Source organism: Phocoena sinus, chromosome 4, assembly GCF_008692025.1.
Source record: "Phocoena sinus isolate mPhoSin1 chromosome 4, mPhoSin1.pri, whole genome shotgun sequence".
NCBI classification, from domain to species: Eukaryota; Metazoa; Chordata; class Mammalia; order Artiodactyla; family Phocoenidae; genus Phocoena; species Phocoena sinus.
Window position 1 is genome coordinate 130,658,625 of NC_045766.1, and position 16,365 is coordinate 130,674,989.

A 16,365-nucleotide genomic window follows, 5' to 3' on the forward strand; every position below is an offset into this window, starting at 1 on the left:
AACTTGTGAAGTTAGGAAAAGACTGATATCTCCATCTATGCCAATTTGTAAACAGTTTCTAAGGTAATTTATCTCTTCCTTCTCTCTAGGAAAATTTGTGTTCATTGCTTGATAGTAAGTTTTATTTTAGATATATAGCAAAGGAGTTTCATTTCTGTCATATTTTTTTATTTTTAGAACTGTCTAGGAAGCCGGGTTCTATCTTTTTGATTCCTGAGATAGTTTTTATCCTACCCTCTATCTTCTTGGTGGAATTTACCAGCATGAAAACCTGTCAGCAGACTGTGGGATGTGTGTGACAAAGATGCCCAACCTTGTACCTTGTTGCATGAGAGCTCCAACTCCAAACCAGAAACTATTTAGTAAAGTAAAATTGTTTTCCACCACGTCTGAGTCAGGATTGCATGGGTGGGGGTTATACCACTCGTAGGGTGTAAACCTGTGGTAGTTAACAGAAACAGTCTGTAAACATGAGGTAAATATATGTGGCACCAGTGAAAACCCGCTGAACAATGCAGAACACCCAACAGCTAATGATGGATGTATCAAACCAAACAGTAGGCCATATTCATAAACTTACAGCTTTGGTGGGCAAAGTGCGAAGGAGACTTTAGGCATTATATTTATCAGACTTCTGAGTTGTAGGCAAAGCCCATTGGTTGTCTGGAACTGTACTCCTCAGATCTATGTCTACTAAATTGTTCTGAGTTTTCACTCATTTCCATTTTACTGAACAACTAGATGGACTGTTAAAGAGAGGTTCACTCATCCCGAGTATTTACCCCACAAAGTAGCAATGACAGTGACACACACACTGTTGCATACCAGCTACAGTATCAAGATTCTGTGTTGCTAGGTGCTGTGGAAGGCACAAAAACAGAGGGGTGACTGGACTTCAAGAGGTATCTATGGATAGAAGTTTAAAGGAGTCTATGTAGTCTAGTGATTTCATAATGAATCAAAGGAGCTGCAAGTTTGAAACAATTAATAAACAAAAAGAATGTCTGGATTGGGATGTATTAATGTTTTTATGATTGTATATGGAGATAAAAGTCACAATCCTTAAATGAAGAGATAAAGTTCAAACTTAGAAGTATCCTGGCCCAGGCACAGGGGTTCATTAGTGTTAAGGACACAGCATGTCTCAATGGAGAGTTTTAGATTCAGACACTCTAGATTCATTTTGAATTGTTTCTAGAACTATGAATTGTGATCACCTGATCACCAACCCTCATTAGTTAGGAAGTCAACCTTGAATAAGTAACTTAAGCTCACTGGCTTCAGTTTCCTTATTTTTAAAGAAGAGGGAATTCAGATATCTCTAGGGTGTGTTAAAATAAAAATTTGAGGAACTGAAGAGTTTTGGTTCTTCCTCTGTTTTCTAAACATCTGTCTGATCTCTACAGCCCAAGGAGCTCCCTGCTCTGTGGTTATATTTTAGGACTATCTTTCCAAGGGGCACTTATTTTTCCAAAAAGACATTAGCAGGTGCTCTGTAAAGTGATCTGGAAATGATTAAATGCAGTAGTCCTTAGCACTGGACGCTTTGCTGTTTGCCGTTGGGTCTTTTAATGCAAGCAGGAGTAATGTTAAAACACCATAAAGCCAATGAGAACATATGGAATGCTCTCCAGCCATAAGGTTTCAGCAGTAAACAATAGCAGGTTGCTGACACTTGGGGAGAGTTGGTATTAAAGTGAATACATTATCTAAAGTGAAAAGCAGGGCACACTATGAATCATGCACAAGGAACTGGGCAGACAGTTCCTCTTAATGAAAAACCATTCTCTAAACCCCCAGACACCTTCTGAAAAGTATACAGCATCTCCTCATCAAGTCTTAGGGAGACTGGGATAACAGCCTTGTAGTTTATCCCCCAGTAATGGCATCTGAATCATGACTGCACCTTCTCCACAGCTGCAGGGCACACAGTGCAGGTTCCTGTGAAGCTTATGAATATAGCTTTAATTGACAATGCCATGCCAATACATTTTAATTACTGTTTCAACAACATAATTAAGTTTTGAATTTATACTCTCTTATAACCATAGTAGTTTGCTGAGCTGAAGAACTGAATACCAATATTAATGAACCTACCAATTGAAGCAGTACACAGAGTAAAGATGCCGTTACTTAAACAATATCATTGTCACTTGTAAAATAATTTTAAAATATTAAGTGCAATAAATTAGGCAGATTATGCATTCAAAAGAGGGAGTTTTTCTAAACAGATCATAAAACCTGGCAACCACCAGCCCCCTGATACTCTGGCATTTCTCCCCTGTATATGCTCTGATGAATGAGATCACCACTTTTCTCTTTGGAATGCCGCATCTAACTTGGTCTTTTTTCAGTATTTCATACTTTGCAGTTCTAAGTGAACAATTAATCTAATTTTCTATGGCAAAAAAGAAAACTGTCTAAACAGCAATGTGATTCTGCCTGCTCTGCAGAGATATTTTAGATCCTTTCTCTCTGAGATTCTGAGTGACTTGGGGAGTGTGTGGACTGAGGAATATTAAATAGTGATTTGATGCTGTGTTGTAAGACACTGACTTTTAGTAATGCAAGAGACCTACCTGTTGCCTACCGGATGTAGATATTTCAGCTTGAAATTCCTAATGCCTGCTTAAAGATAGCTAGTGTGACAGTAATGTCAGCACCAGGAAGTCTGGGAGAAAGATTAATACATGACCCACACCAATGATATCCTGAAGCTGCTATCTTCAACTGATACTGATTTTTAGTGAAATGTCAGAGAAAGGGACAAATATGCTTAGAATTTATGTTAAAATTTGCACATAGAAGAGTAGCATTATATTGAAATACAGAGGTTCATTTTGGTTTTATGTTTATATATGCCAGGCTTTTACTTGAATGGAAGATATAAAATGCTGGTCATACTGAAGATTTCTAATTAAGAGATTCTTTTTATGGCTGACAATAGATATTAGGGCGTATCAAGAAGAGGGAGATCTATTCATCTTTTAATGGAGGAAGCTCTATTCGATCTTGTAGCATAACTGTTGGGTTTGTATTATAACTGTAGAGTTATAGTCAAAGGTTTTCTTGATTTTTCTTTGCCAGAATCCAACTTAAAAAATGTTCACTTTAAGAAGATGAGCATAAATTATAAGATGTAATCAGACATTATATTTGGGTATTTGGTCTATCTAAATTTTGTGTTCATGAAGGTTATAATTCCTTGGGATTAAATACTTTACAAAAAGTAATTTAAAAAATGTCAACCACAAAACAAAAACACTGACATGCACATTTGTAACAAGTCATAGTAACTAAAACATTTATATGGCTTTCCTTAGTTTGTCTAACTTTATAAATTCAATTCATTTCAGCAAATGGCTTGTAAGTCTCTGTCTAGTGAGCTCATTAGCCTAAATGCAGTGATGGGCTTTATTTTTCCCCTTTAAAAAGACAAGAAAGGATATATTTCAAAAAGCAAATTCAAAAGCCTCTCTAGAGCTAAAGATGATTAGGAGGTTAGCTGTTTTTCATTTCTATTTCACTAACTTTGAATGCAAACCACTAAGGTGGTAACAGAAAGTCATTTTACATATTAGCTTATGGATGCAGAGTGACCAAGTTCAAGCTATGATGGTGGGAAGTAAAAGTGAATTGGCACATTTATTAGATCAGGATTTTGTCTTTGGGAATCACCTCCAAAATATATTTAGTGGCTTTATGACGTAGAGGCAGGAATGGATTCAAAGGTGTGGAGAAGCTGAATGTAACTGAGAGTACAATCCCCATGATAGTGCACTTGTACACTGCAGGGAGTTATTTTTTATATTTTTATATTTTCTATGTTTTACCACCATGCTGTTTGCAAGTTTGCATTTGATGCATGACATCTCTACTTCCCCAAGACCCAGAGTGAGAGGAAAGACAGTGAGAAGAGAGTGACAAGGAGAATAAGCTAAATAAAGAAGAGCTGGTTTATAAATGATACTTGGTGAGTAGGAATGTTGAGTGGATAGTATTGACTAGGGGAGAAAGGAGGCTGCTTTCTTAACTGAAACAGAATGAAGTTAGAAAAGGTAAGGCTCTGGTTCATCAGAAGGTTATAGAGGAATAGACAAAATGAGGAGGGGAAAACTACTGAATGCTACATTATTTTGACGTATTCTGGTGGTAAAAATAAGGCCATTTAAAGGCACACTTGGTGTCAAATGTAAAAGAGAACTTTCAACCTGTATGCTTGTGAGAATTTCTGGTTGCTGTTGACATGGTTTTTTCTTTCACTGATTTGGTCAAGTCAGTGTGATAAATGATGTAATTACTTGCTCATCAACATTGTCTTGCCTATTCTACTCATTAGCATCACTGCTTAGACAAAGCAGTGAGCTGGGGAATATGGAAACTCACTTCTCTGTTGCCCTCTGCTGCTTGGATTGCTCTACTAGCCCTAGAATCACCCAGCAGGTGTGGGCCCCAAATAGAGGAATGGAACAACAAGCCAACACAAGATTTCTAATTTATTGTTAGAGAGTACATCACTTTAGGGTGGTCATTTATTCAATGGCCATTCTAGGGCAGTATCCATTTCACTTATGAGCCAGTAATGAGAAATGCTCTTCCAAAGGTGCGTTATTCATCTTTGAAAATTTGATACTCAAAGCACTATCATCTTTAATTATTTAGAGCATGGTTATTCAAACTTGATGCTATTGACATTTTGGGGTAATTCTTTGTTGGAGGGGGAGGGCTGTCCTGCCCACTGTAAGATGTTTAGCTATATCCCTGGACTCTACCTACTATATACCAGTAGCATCCTCCACCCTCAGTTGTAACAATCAAAAGCTATTTCCAGACATTGCCAAATGTTCCCTGGAGGATAAAATCTCTCTTAGTTGAGAACCACTGATTATGTATCAAAGGCGAGTATGACTCTACATACTGACAATATACTATTTTATGAGGTAAGATACATGGAAAAAAAGCTTTGGTCATTATTTAAAAGTAATTTAATATCTGGACAAAATTTGGAAAACAGTTTAGGATTTGGTAATGGTACACTTTATGAAGTATAGAGAACTTCGAAATATTCATTTCATATTGAACATATGTGACTCACCCACACGTGAGAGCACACATTTATTTGCCTTTACTATGTCTGCTTTATGGATCTGTAAGACCTTTCCAAAGTAGGTTATTTTTCCCAGCTTTCTTTATAATTATGCTAGGGAAAGAGTTACCTGGCATTAATCAAAACCATACAGTGAACAATGACAAAGAACTAGCATGAAGAAAGATTTCTCTTAGAAATTCCTGGAGGGAAAACACAAATTGATTAGAGAAAAAGTTCACTGAGTTTTGTTGAAGGATGAAAAAGATTGAAAATGAATAGAGGCCATAACAAAGCAATCATTTTTTTTACAGGGTTTGTCTAGGGATATCAACCGTCTAAGCCAACAGAAAGATAAAGCAGCTGTGTTTTCAATTCAGTATCAAAGGTATTTAGAAAATATAATCTACTGAATGGTATAACAATCCTTTGAAAAACTGTGTAGAGCAGAATGGTTAAATGTAGGGTTATCTCAGAAAATAAAATCTAAACTGAAACATCAGGGTAGCATAAAGATTTCATGCCTCCAGACTGGATATATAACTATTATTTCTTTGTATTGTTATTTCCAGAATTCTCTTGTTAACTGTCTATTTTTTTAAAAAATAAATTTTATAAAATTTTCAAAGTATTTGTTTTTATTCCTGAGGATTTCAAAATCTTGTTTAATCCAGTGCTTCTTATTTGCTACAATTCCTAGCTAACTTTTTTCTATTTTGCTTAATATTTGTGAATATTCCAGGGATCAAGAATCTGGACACAACTTTTCTCTTTCCTGTTGAAACATTTTAGATTTATTAGCTGAGCTATTGCTTTTGTGGCAATATAATTCAGGGAAAAATGGGTACATAACCATTTTACATTGTTTTAAGTACTGATAAAATGAAATTAATATAATATATAAAATTGTCTTCCTATTATCTTTTAAAATTACCTTTATGAATAATTAGAAGATATTCATTTATAGAGTGGCTTTTATGACGGAGAACTTGACAGAATAGAACACCAGGCAAAACTAAAAGAATACTTTGAAGTTCTTGATCTCTACCTCTAGAGCATACAGGTCAACCTGAGACTGACATAGATCTGTTGTAAGTTTAGTAGTTCTCTAACTTACCTTGCGATCACAAAGAGTACACAACTGACTCCTAAACAGGCTAAGAGCACATACATCCAAATGTCAGGAGATAGAGGGTTGAGGAAGGAGAAGACCCCTGGGTTGGTGCCATTGGGCTTGTGGTAGAGAATGCTGATGCCCAGGGTCATGAAGGGTTTGGAGAAGTCTATGACTTTTTCCCGCACGTAAGTGATGGTAAGAGGAGCCACCGCCAGATCAGCCCTCTGCAAAAGCAAGTTTGAACTTGTCACCTTAGTTGTCTACCTTCCTGGTGAATGTCTAGACTTTTCCTGGTTCTCCTGATTCTTATTCTCAACTCCAAATGCTTCTCACACAAAAACCTTCTGTGCTGATTGACTCTAATATACAAACAGTTGATTTACACAGTTATGTTTACAAAATAGTATTCATTAGCAAAGAGAAGCCAGACAGTGTGAAACACACACACACACACATGACATATATATATATATATATATTTATATATATATATATATATACACACATATTCTGGAACAAAATGGGGGAAAGAAAACTGCAGAAGAATGTCTTTAAAAAAGGGCATGTGAGAAAAATAAGAAATGAGCAACTAGATCATAAAAGTAGTCGATGAGATTTTGCTCTGAGCTGCAAACTTCAGAACTCTTTATATAATCTAAGAATCATTCAAGTTTATTCTTCAGTATGAAGGATGGGCCCATAAATTTTTATCCTCAATTTTTCATTACTTGCCCTTCTAAGTGGGGAAACTACATTGGTAGGTTGTTTTTTCCCACTTTTCAAGCCATTTTTATGATTAAAATAAATAAATAAATAAAACATGTCTTCTGACTCTGACTCAACCATTTTTTCTCTTTTCTTTTACTTCTTCTCATTATGCACTTTTTTTTGACATTGAACACCCCTATGTAGGAGATATAGTTTTGCTTACATGATCTATAAGTTCTTTGACCATTCCATTCCACTCTCCTTTGTCATTCTGAGCTCCATATTTGCCATCAGGGACAAGTTTAACATCATAAATGAAACCCAGGATGTTTGACAATTCCTTCAATAGATCCAGGCAATATCCTTCAAATCTGTCATTTCCATACAGGGGCTTATCAGATTTCCTGTACATCACATAGGGTTCTTCCTATATGAAACAAATCACATATGAAACCCTGTTATAATGAAAGGCAGAATTTACTTACACAAGCTCTGTCAACAGCCAGAAGATATAAAATATTTGAAAATTATTTTTAAGATTTGAGAATACTAAAGAAAGTCACTTTCCCTTCTGCCTTTGCTAAACTCATCTTTTGTACATCCTCTACAAATATAGAACACTTCATATATTATTTCACTCCCTCCTCTCTCTTTGATTGAGAGTTTTTCCCCTCCACTGCTGAGGGAAGAGCTGTGAGTGAATGGTGTCATAGAGACACAATCGTTTTTGAACTTTAGGTCTGGCAGAGAAGACAGGGGACAATCTGATGTCTGGATGTCTGGCATGCAGCTGTGCCCACACCCAAGCTTCTAGTGCTAGATCCACCCTCCCTCCTGGCTTTTATCTATGAGCTTCACCTACTTACAAAAGGGAAATATAAATCAGCAAATATATTCCCTTGTTCTTCAAACTTCCTGTCTACTAAATACTCTGAATATTTTAATTTTCTCATTTCTCAGCTAAATTGCATCTCAACTTCACTATTCCCTTATTACTTACCTATTTTTTCTTGGTTTCATTCAGGATATCCTATTCAAAGGCCATTTCAGTGTCTTCTTTTATCATCGGTTCCACTTTCTTATTTGAATGCATCTTAGAGCTCACATCTGGTAAATTCTTTGTTTATATGCTTATGTGATAAATCCCCTATCCTATGAATAATGGACATTTCCTTAAGTCTGCGTATCTATAATCTTATTAATTAATTTGAATAAATAAAAAATTATTTTTATTTATTATTTATTTATTCTCATTTGAATAAATAAAAATGTATTTTATTTTATACAATCATAATAGTTACTACATTACTGATCTCTCCTTTATGTTTAGGCTTATCCTCAAACAAACTGATAGAAGTAGAAAACTCTGTATTTCCATGAGAAAGTTTCAGAGAAAGTAGACACCAGGAAAACAAAACGGTTTTCATTTTGGATGAATAATTCTCTGAAGCTAACTGTTTCAGAAATAAATTGGCCTGGCATCATGGACTAAATCAAAACAAGAAGGTCCAAAAGTGAAGATTTTAGAGGTGGCCACTCCCTTTACTTCTTGGATTAGGATAGAGCAAAGAGGGAGAACGAACAACTTGTGAATGCACAGTTGCTAGATGGGGGCATGACAGGGGTTCCAACACAGAGTAGGAGGTACTTTTACCTGGGCTTTTGAAGAGCAGTTAATAAAGGGGCTATTTACAAAGGAATGAGCAAGACAAAGGGAGGCAACAGGGATGGTGGTGAGAATTGCAGTGGGATATAGACACCCAGGGAGCCGCATAATTAGGAAGCTAGGGCTGAGGCAGAGAGGGAGGAAAAAGTGTTCCAGGAGTCCAGTGCAGTTAGCGTATGGAGGCAGGATCATTGACAGGATAGAAGCTATGGCTGTGAAGGACAGAAGTTCTGACAATACTGTTGGGAAACAGAGGAAGAAATCTCCTTGGGTCTCTTCCTCCACTTCCCTGGCCTTAGTCTCCCCTTGGTTGAAACCAACCAGCAGCCAGAGAGCAAGGGAGACCAGCTGGGTGGGGCTAGAGAGTGGAGCAAAACAGAGATGAGAATGGATTGGAGGTAGGAAATCTTCAAAACAATGTTGGAAGCTGATAATTCAATCTATTATAGGTACACACAAACATATGCTTCTAGTGTCCCAATTAAACATAGACGTTTACAGAGAGAGTTGTTGGCATGAAAAGGATAGTTGAGGAATCCTTCAAGGTCTAGAGTAAGAGTCTGGATAAGATGCCCTGAATTCCACATAGTCAACTTACCAGAATTGTGGTGACGATGAGCGTTCGGTTGGCGAGTGAATCGGTGATATTATTGGACCTGTCTTTGTTTCCGTCTGTCATGTTAAGCCCACTGTTGGAGTTCCAAATCCCAATCTACACAGAACACATTACATCAGAGGCTGCTGGCAGTCAGTGATGGAATTTATGCTAAAGAGAGGTCCCTGGTACACCAGGAATAGGCACAAAAGCTCATATTCTGGGAAGAGGACAACAGGGCATCACAGTGGAAGCTACTAAATGTGGGAAAACAAAACAATGGAAGAATGAGTGTGTAGATGAAACAGAAAATTTGTGCTATGTAGGGTGGAGTAGGGGGAGGTCCTTTTGTTTTTAATTTATTAAGTTCAATGTTCTGTTTTAAATTAAGAATTTTTAAATGAGTGTTGGATTTTCTTCCAATATGTATTTGTTGAACAGCTACTTATATGACAGGGATTCTTCTAGGCCTTGGAGGGCAGAGCAGTGAACAAAAGAGATAGAAATTTCTGGTCTTGTGGAGCTTACATTTTATTGATACAAACCTTGTGTTACCAAAGTATTACTATCAATGCCTTTAAAATTTATAAGAAATGGGATGGAGGAGGCAGGATGGATAGTGGAGAGATCAGGCATCTAAAAGGGAAACATAAATGGAAGAAAAAGTGTGGATGAGCAGTAAACTAAGTTCTAGGCCTATCTTACTGGAGGAGTCAGTGCTGGGTTGGGGTGCCTCTTGTGAAAACTAGTAGTACTCTGTTCATACCTTCCTTGTACCTCTGTTCTGGACCTTCTTCTGTTATTATCATCTGTTTACCTGTCTTCTTTGTTCACTTGACCATGAATGCATTCAGTGAAAGTATTCACTTTTATTGCTTATTGATCTTTTTATCTATCACAGAAGTAATCATTGTGATTGGCAGTCAGTGAAGCCCATTGCTCTTTTAAGAAATAATAAGCCAAATTTCCTCCAGTGGCAAAGTCATTCCTGGGTTATAAGACCTTGTAGAAGTATATTGATTTGTTTTGCCTCTGGGGACAACCTAGGAAAAGAGCCTCAGAGAATCGAGCTATTTGAAGCCTTCTGTAGGCATTTACTGCCAGCCTAGTGAGATGGGATGCAAACCTGGCTGCGGTGTGATATTGGACAAGATACTAAACTTTCTGAGCTTTCGTTCTCTAACTATAAAATATTTTATAGGGATGCTGAGCATATCAAATGAGTAGATGCATGTGAAAGTGTTGGTATAAGCGCTGCACAAACATTAACGAAGGACATCTGAATGCCTCAGTAATTTCTTTAAGCTTGTCCTGTTATGAAAGAACTTGGAATTGTTAGTGAAATTTTTTTTTGAAATTTATAAGCTGATAAAGTAAAGGAACTATGAAAAACAGGGTCAGTTTGGGAACACCAACACTTGGACATACTCTGGGATGGACAGGGTGGACCTATGCTTGATCTCTAAATATACTCTTCCAATGGGAGGACACTGGCTAGCTGGACAGAGTATGAGCTTTCCAGATATACTCTTGTCCAGATTCTAATTTTGCAATTTACCAGCAATGTGACCGTGGGCAAGTTAATTAACCCTGCTGTGGCTCAATTTCCTCACCAGCGAAATGGAGACATTAGAGCTTTCCTGATATTTAAATAAAGTTTTACCTGTGGGAATGTTAGGCTTCTTTCCTTTTTTATTTATTTACTTTGATTTACTGCCTAAATGCAGCAGCTGATAATTCATTTAGCTTGACAAGTATTCTTTTTAGAAATATAAATTCTTTGAGGAAGTTGCAAGTACTGTATCACACATTCACACATCGGTGCGAACTATTTCAGTTTCACTGTCTTCTTTCTATACTTAATTAGAGCTAGTTGGTTGGTGTCATAGGAGACAGGTCTAGATAAATGGGAGTTTGGGGTAGTTTTTGCTTTTGAAAGTATTCCATCCTGTCTATAGAGAGGGTATTAGAGGTAGGATTAAGCTGTAGGTTAACACCTTTAATAACCATTCAGTCTTTCCAGGATCAAGAGCAATGTTCATCACTTAGAATGCACACAACACATGTCTGCTGATTAAAGAATCTTTTCTTTGTCTGGCTTTAAACCCAAGAAAGGGGGACAATATTTTCTTTCCTCTCTTCTAACCTCCACCCCTACTCTCACTTTTTGGGGGCAGGGACCCTCGCTTCCAGGAAACGTATCTCAGGCTAACCACAACTGGGAATCTATTGGTTTTCATCCAAAGCTATGCTTTAGGTTGTGAACAGTTGACTTCTAACTCTATGAAGACTGTGTCTAAATTGGGCCCTGGCTGTGCTTTTAATTAAAGCTTGACTTAGGCACTGGGGAGAATGGAACCTAATTTTTAATTAAGTATTGAAAGGTGGAGAAAATAACTGTGTTTATAGCCAATTTGTTAAGTAATGAAATGTGTTCTCTGTAACTCTTATTTCTATTAATGTCAAGTGTTTAAAGGACCTATACTAATATTTGCAAGTGGCAGTGTTGAACGGCCTTGCAACATCACTCCCTTTTAAAATACAAACTTGAAATTGTAGACAAATACTCCCCACAGCTTAACATCTGTTTTTTTTTTTTCTTTTATTAACCTCACTAAAAGTGTGGAAGGTCAGATATCATTGCTGATGTAGTTCTAATCAAATGATTCCCAAAGTCCCATTCAGTGTAAACTTTCCTCCACAAAATAAGAAAAAGGAGATTATTTTTTTCCTACTATCTGTGTAACAGAAGTTTCCTCAAATCTAGACTAAAAGAGTTTTAAAGTATAGTAACGATCCAGCTATTCCTGGGAAGTGGACAGTATGGAGTTTGGAGTACATATGGAGTTTGAATGACCTCAGCCTTCTATTTTCAAACCTTTTAATCACCAAAGCAGTAGAGTGCGTGTGTGTGTGTGTGAGTGCATGTGTGTGTGTTTGTGCGTGCGTGCATGCATGTGTGTGTCTTTTAAACCTAAGTTGTTCACTGACTTTACCCGTTAATTGAAGTAAATGAACACGTGAATGAATGTCTCTTTCTGAAAAATCAAGATTCCATGATTCATGTGTATTAGGGAGAGGGACACAGTTAAGTTACCCGGATGCCAGGGTGTTTAGCATTTCAGTCCTGTTCTCCGACCTTGGAGGAGGGCTTCCAGGAAGTGGAACCTCAGTTTTCAAACTGTAGCAAAAGCAGTCAGCAGCAATTCACCAGTGAGAAGTAGTGGACGGTGGACCAATTATTTGTTGGGAGGAAGGCTCAAAAGCGAAATTGTCTGGCCCTGCCTTCTTTCACTTTGTAAACTGGCATGAGGGAGCAGCCATTTATTATCTCAGGCAACAGAGGGAAGCATTTGAAAATGAGTGCCCAAATGCCATTAAGCAAACTTTTTTAAAAGAAGTAATGCAACAAAAGGATGCTCAGAGAGTGACTAATATCTATCTCCCAAACCTGGTATGTGATTCACATAAACTCAAAATCCAAAATTGCGGAGTGAAATAACCGAGCACCTAGGGGTTAAAAAGTGTATCTGTTTTGTGTATCTTGAGCTTTATGAACACGTATTTTTAGTGATGGGTTTTGTAAAGACTGCTGTATCCGTCTTTTGGAAAGAATTTCAGGCAGACTCTTCTCTACTGAAAAACGTCAGAGCGCAGAGAAGAGCTTTTGGAATTTGAAGACAATGGGGGTGAATCCTTCTCTTGTAAGATGGAGTCTTGTAGGGAAAGGCCAGTGTGTTTGTTGGGTCTCAATAGGTCTAATGTGCTAGCACTCAGGTTACTGTAAATTGTTGATGAGCAGGCATAACACAAAACACCACATCACAGTGTATACAACTTGCAAAGTGGGCAACGATAGGTCAGCAGGAAGGAAGAAGCACAACGGCATGGAGGTAGGAGGAAAGCCAAGAAGTGCAACCCTGGGAAGTGGGGGCGATTATTGCAGTTTAGTGACAAATAAAGGACATTCCCCTCCTCTGAGTAAAATTTCAGGGCTTAGATTTCATTCCCTAGGATATTTGGTTTGAATTAATTCAACATTGCATAAAGTGCCTGAAGTCTCAAGCTGGATTAGTGTTAATAAGCTTCTTTCTGGGTGCCAGTTAGGTTCATCTACTTATTAGCAGAGAAGAGATGGGATTGCCTTCCCTGTGCCTTTGGTAGCCTGATTCACTGAAGATTAAAACAAGGTTATTAAACCCATTTTTAAACTTTTTTTTAAAACTTAAAAGCAGGACATTTTGGAGCTCATCTGAGTACTACCAAAAGGGAGACAAGGTTTTTGACTACAGGGAGAAACTGTTTACACTTTCTATGACTTAACTGATAATTCAAAAGATAAAAGTGAACCTGACAAAACTGTTCAAGTTGAACAGTAATTTAAGGTCCATCTGTCAATCAACAAATAGTTTAGCAAGTGGTTTTAGAGAGAGAATGAAAGACAATGTTTGCATATCACTGGGGCATTTTCCTGATCTGAATGTTTGTAATGTCTAACATTTGCTTCTGTAATAAATCTGTGCACATTCTTTGACAACATGATACTAGGTGTTATGATTTACAAGATAATCTCATTTCCCTTACAAAACATCTAATGTTTTTGTCCTCTGGAAACTGGGGTTCTAAAACAAATTGCAAAACAATATGCACTGACAATTTTTGCTTTACTGCATAAAAAAAGATAGTACATAAGAAAAGGGAATTTCTAAAAATGGCTCGTATTGTGTGGTGGTGACATTGAAGGAGATGTCCCAGCCCTTCTGAGCCTTAGCTTATCTGACTAGTCTGATGGATCAAATCTACTGTTTTTATGCCCTTTAGGGAAAAATATTTAGTGATTCGAGAAAGAATATCAATGACCCAGTGTCTGCTTCTGTTGCAGTTACCTGCTTTCAGTCCTAACAGGGACGGATCCTACACGGGAGAAACAAAAATAATCTAGGGGGAAATATTTAATCCATCATTATTTAATCCATCTCAAGCCTGTTTCAATTCACAGGCAATGCTGTTGAGAGACAACATATTCAATCATCCCCATTCTCCTTTTATATGGAATATCGCCTCTAAACTGCAATTGGAGAGCTACTGGTCTGGGAAAACTGGAAGGATGCAGGTTTTTCCTTTGGTATTTCCCACTCCACCCCCAGATTTCCTGCAGTTTTTGTCCGTGTACAAACCTTCTTCCACACTTTATATAAGTGTTTAGACACTTCGCCAGCAACCTTGGTTTTCAGAGGGAAAAATAAAAATAGCACTTAATTAAAATGGAGCATGGAAGCCAAAAGGTATCATGGTGATTAAGTGTTCACAGCATTACATTCCCCACCCATTATTGGGAATCTTGCATCTTAATTCAATATAAAGCCTGAGAATAGGTACAGTAAAATGATGAACCAAGTACTGGGTCCCACAGAAGTTACTTCTACTAGGTGGTGCAACCTGATTTTCACTTTTCCTTTTGCACACCAAATAAATGTCTTAAAGTTCTTTTGAATATGCACATCTATGCTGCAGAATTGAAAGGTCTTCATCATTCCTTAAGAAGACATGTTAAAGGCATTTATAACCAGATTAGTCAATCGACCAATGAGGAAATAGGCTTTTTCTAACAACTTTCCCTGCGGACCCTGCAAAAGGCTGACATGAAAAAATTGGCCATTTCCTCCCTTGACGCCTGAGAAGGATAGGTTGGCTTCCCCCATTGCTTTAAGGTTCAATCAGCTTTCTCAGGAATTGAGCCCAAGACACCTGAAGAAAGAAATGTTATTGCAAACAACGAAGAGATAAAGAAACAAATTGAGAAAACACTTTCATCTAATTCGATTTTGCTTTTGTTGGAAAAACACCAATAGAATGTGCATAATATTGACGTGTATAAATAGCTGGAAAAGCATAACAATAGCTTCATCTATTTCCTCACACATCTGAGCCAAAAAGATGTTTCTTTAACAGGTTTTGTTCCCTCTTCAGCTCTGTACATTAAACGGAGTGGAGAGGGAGAGAGAAGCATGTATAGAGAAGCAGACATTTTCTTTAAAAAAATCATTATAGGCTTTTAGTCCATAACAATATTATTTTCTTTCCTTGTGTTCCCTGTAGCCCAAATTCCACATCCATTATGGAGGCTAGGTTGATGCCTTGTGCTCTGTCAGAGCATGTTAACCTAACAGACAAGGAAATCAGAGTGAAGAAGCCTGAGAGAGAGACAGAGAGACAGAGAGAGGAGGAGAGAGGCAGAGAGACAGAGACACAGAGAGAGAGAGGAAGAGAGGAGATGAAGAGAGAGGGCATTTTTAAAAGGGGAAATCTGCGTGACTAGTGTGAACTCTCAAAGCTGTGAACTAATTATTTTCCTCAGACATTTCAGCACTGGTGGTCACCTTTTACATTCAGCCTAATTAATCTTTGTTTATTTTAATTAAGCTATTTGAGGGTGAGGTATAGTTAAGACCTTAAAAAAAATGTGTCTCAGTTAACAAAAGCAACAAAACAGAAATAGAAACCTTATCTCATTTTAAAAATCATGGAAATATTTCAACTAAGTAAAACTGATTGTTCCCAAAGCCATTCTTTTACATTAAGCTTTTTGTCCCCTATGGTGAAAAAAATGTTGGCTTATAGAGTTTTGGTGTTCAGATAGTTGTTCTGGGGGCTTCAAAATCTTTTTTTTTAAGGTTCTAAAGGGCAAAGTCTTCACACTATAAGTGTTAATTATCCCAATGCATAGCTGTGAATATGAAAATTGGTATAATAAAGAGGAGGCAAATTATTTTATTATTATTAATTAAATAGCTTACATTTGCATTGCTCTAAATAGTAACAAGAATGGAACTCAAATCATTGAGAGGTTGAGAATTATAAATAAATAAGCCTAAAATAAGAACTCAACATTAAAATCCATTTTTTGGCATATGTCCTCCTAAAATTAGGGATGCAAAGTTAGTTTGCTTCAGTAAGCCTTTTCTATCCTACTTAATTTTGTCCCTCTGTCACCAGTCTCAAAATGGAGTAAAATTAAAATTCATTTCTAAGTAACCCTTGGATGCCATTCCAAATATAAATCATCGACAGCTTCTGACTTCCCAAGTCTAAACTCAATTTCTTAAAACCTTTGAGAAATGAGGCTAATGACATCCACCCCTAAGGTTATATATATGTGATAATATAATGATACTTGTATATAAACGAAGCAC

At 37.2% G+C, this 16,365-nt stretch overlaps 1 protein-coding gene across 8 annotated transcripts in view; it reads right to left on the reverse strand.

Moving 5' to 3' along the window:
• GRIK1 (glutamate ionotropic receptor kainate type subunit 1) overlaps positions 1 to 16,365 on the reverse strand; it is a 427,625-nt gene that overhangs the window by 39,190 nt on the left and 372,070 nt on the right. For 3 of the 8 annotated variants that reach the window (XM_032630337.1, XM_032630335.1, XM_032630339.1), the window contains exons 9-13: positions 14,350 to 14,394; positions 9,176 to 9,289; positions 7,135 to 7,338; positions 6,204 to 6,427; positions 321 to 439 (exon numbers count right to left, since the gene is read on the reverse strand). In XM_032630337.1, the coding sequence (XP_032486228.1) occupies positions 321 to 439; positions 6,204 to 6,427; positions 7,135 to 7,338; positions 9,176 to 9,289; positions 14,350 to 14,394 (706 nt within the window). The remainder of the gene's footprint in view (positions 1 to 320; positions 440 to 6,203; positions 6,428 to 7,134; positions 7,339 to 9,175; positions 9,290 to 14,349; positions 14,395 to 16,365) is intronic. The other 5 variants (XM_032630338.1, XM_032630343.1, XM_032630336.1 and 2 more) reach the window with 3 other exon arrangements.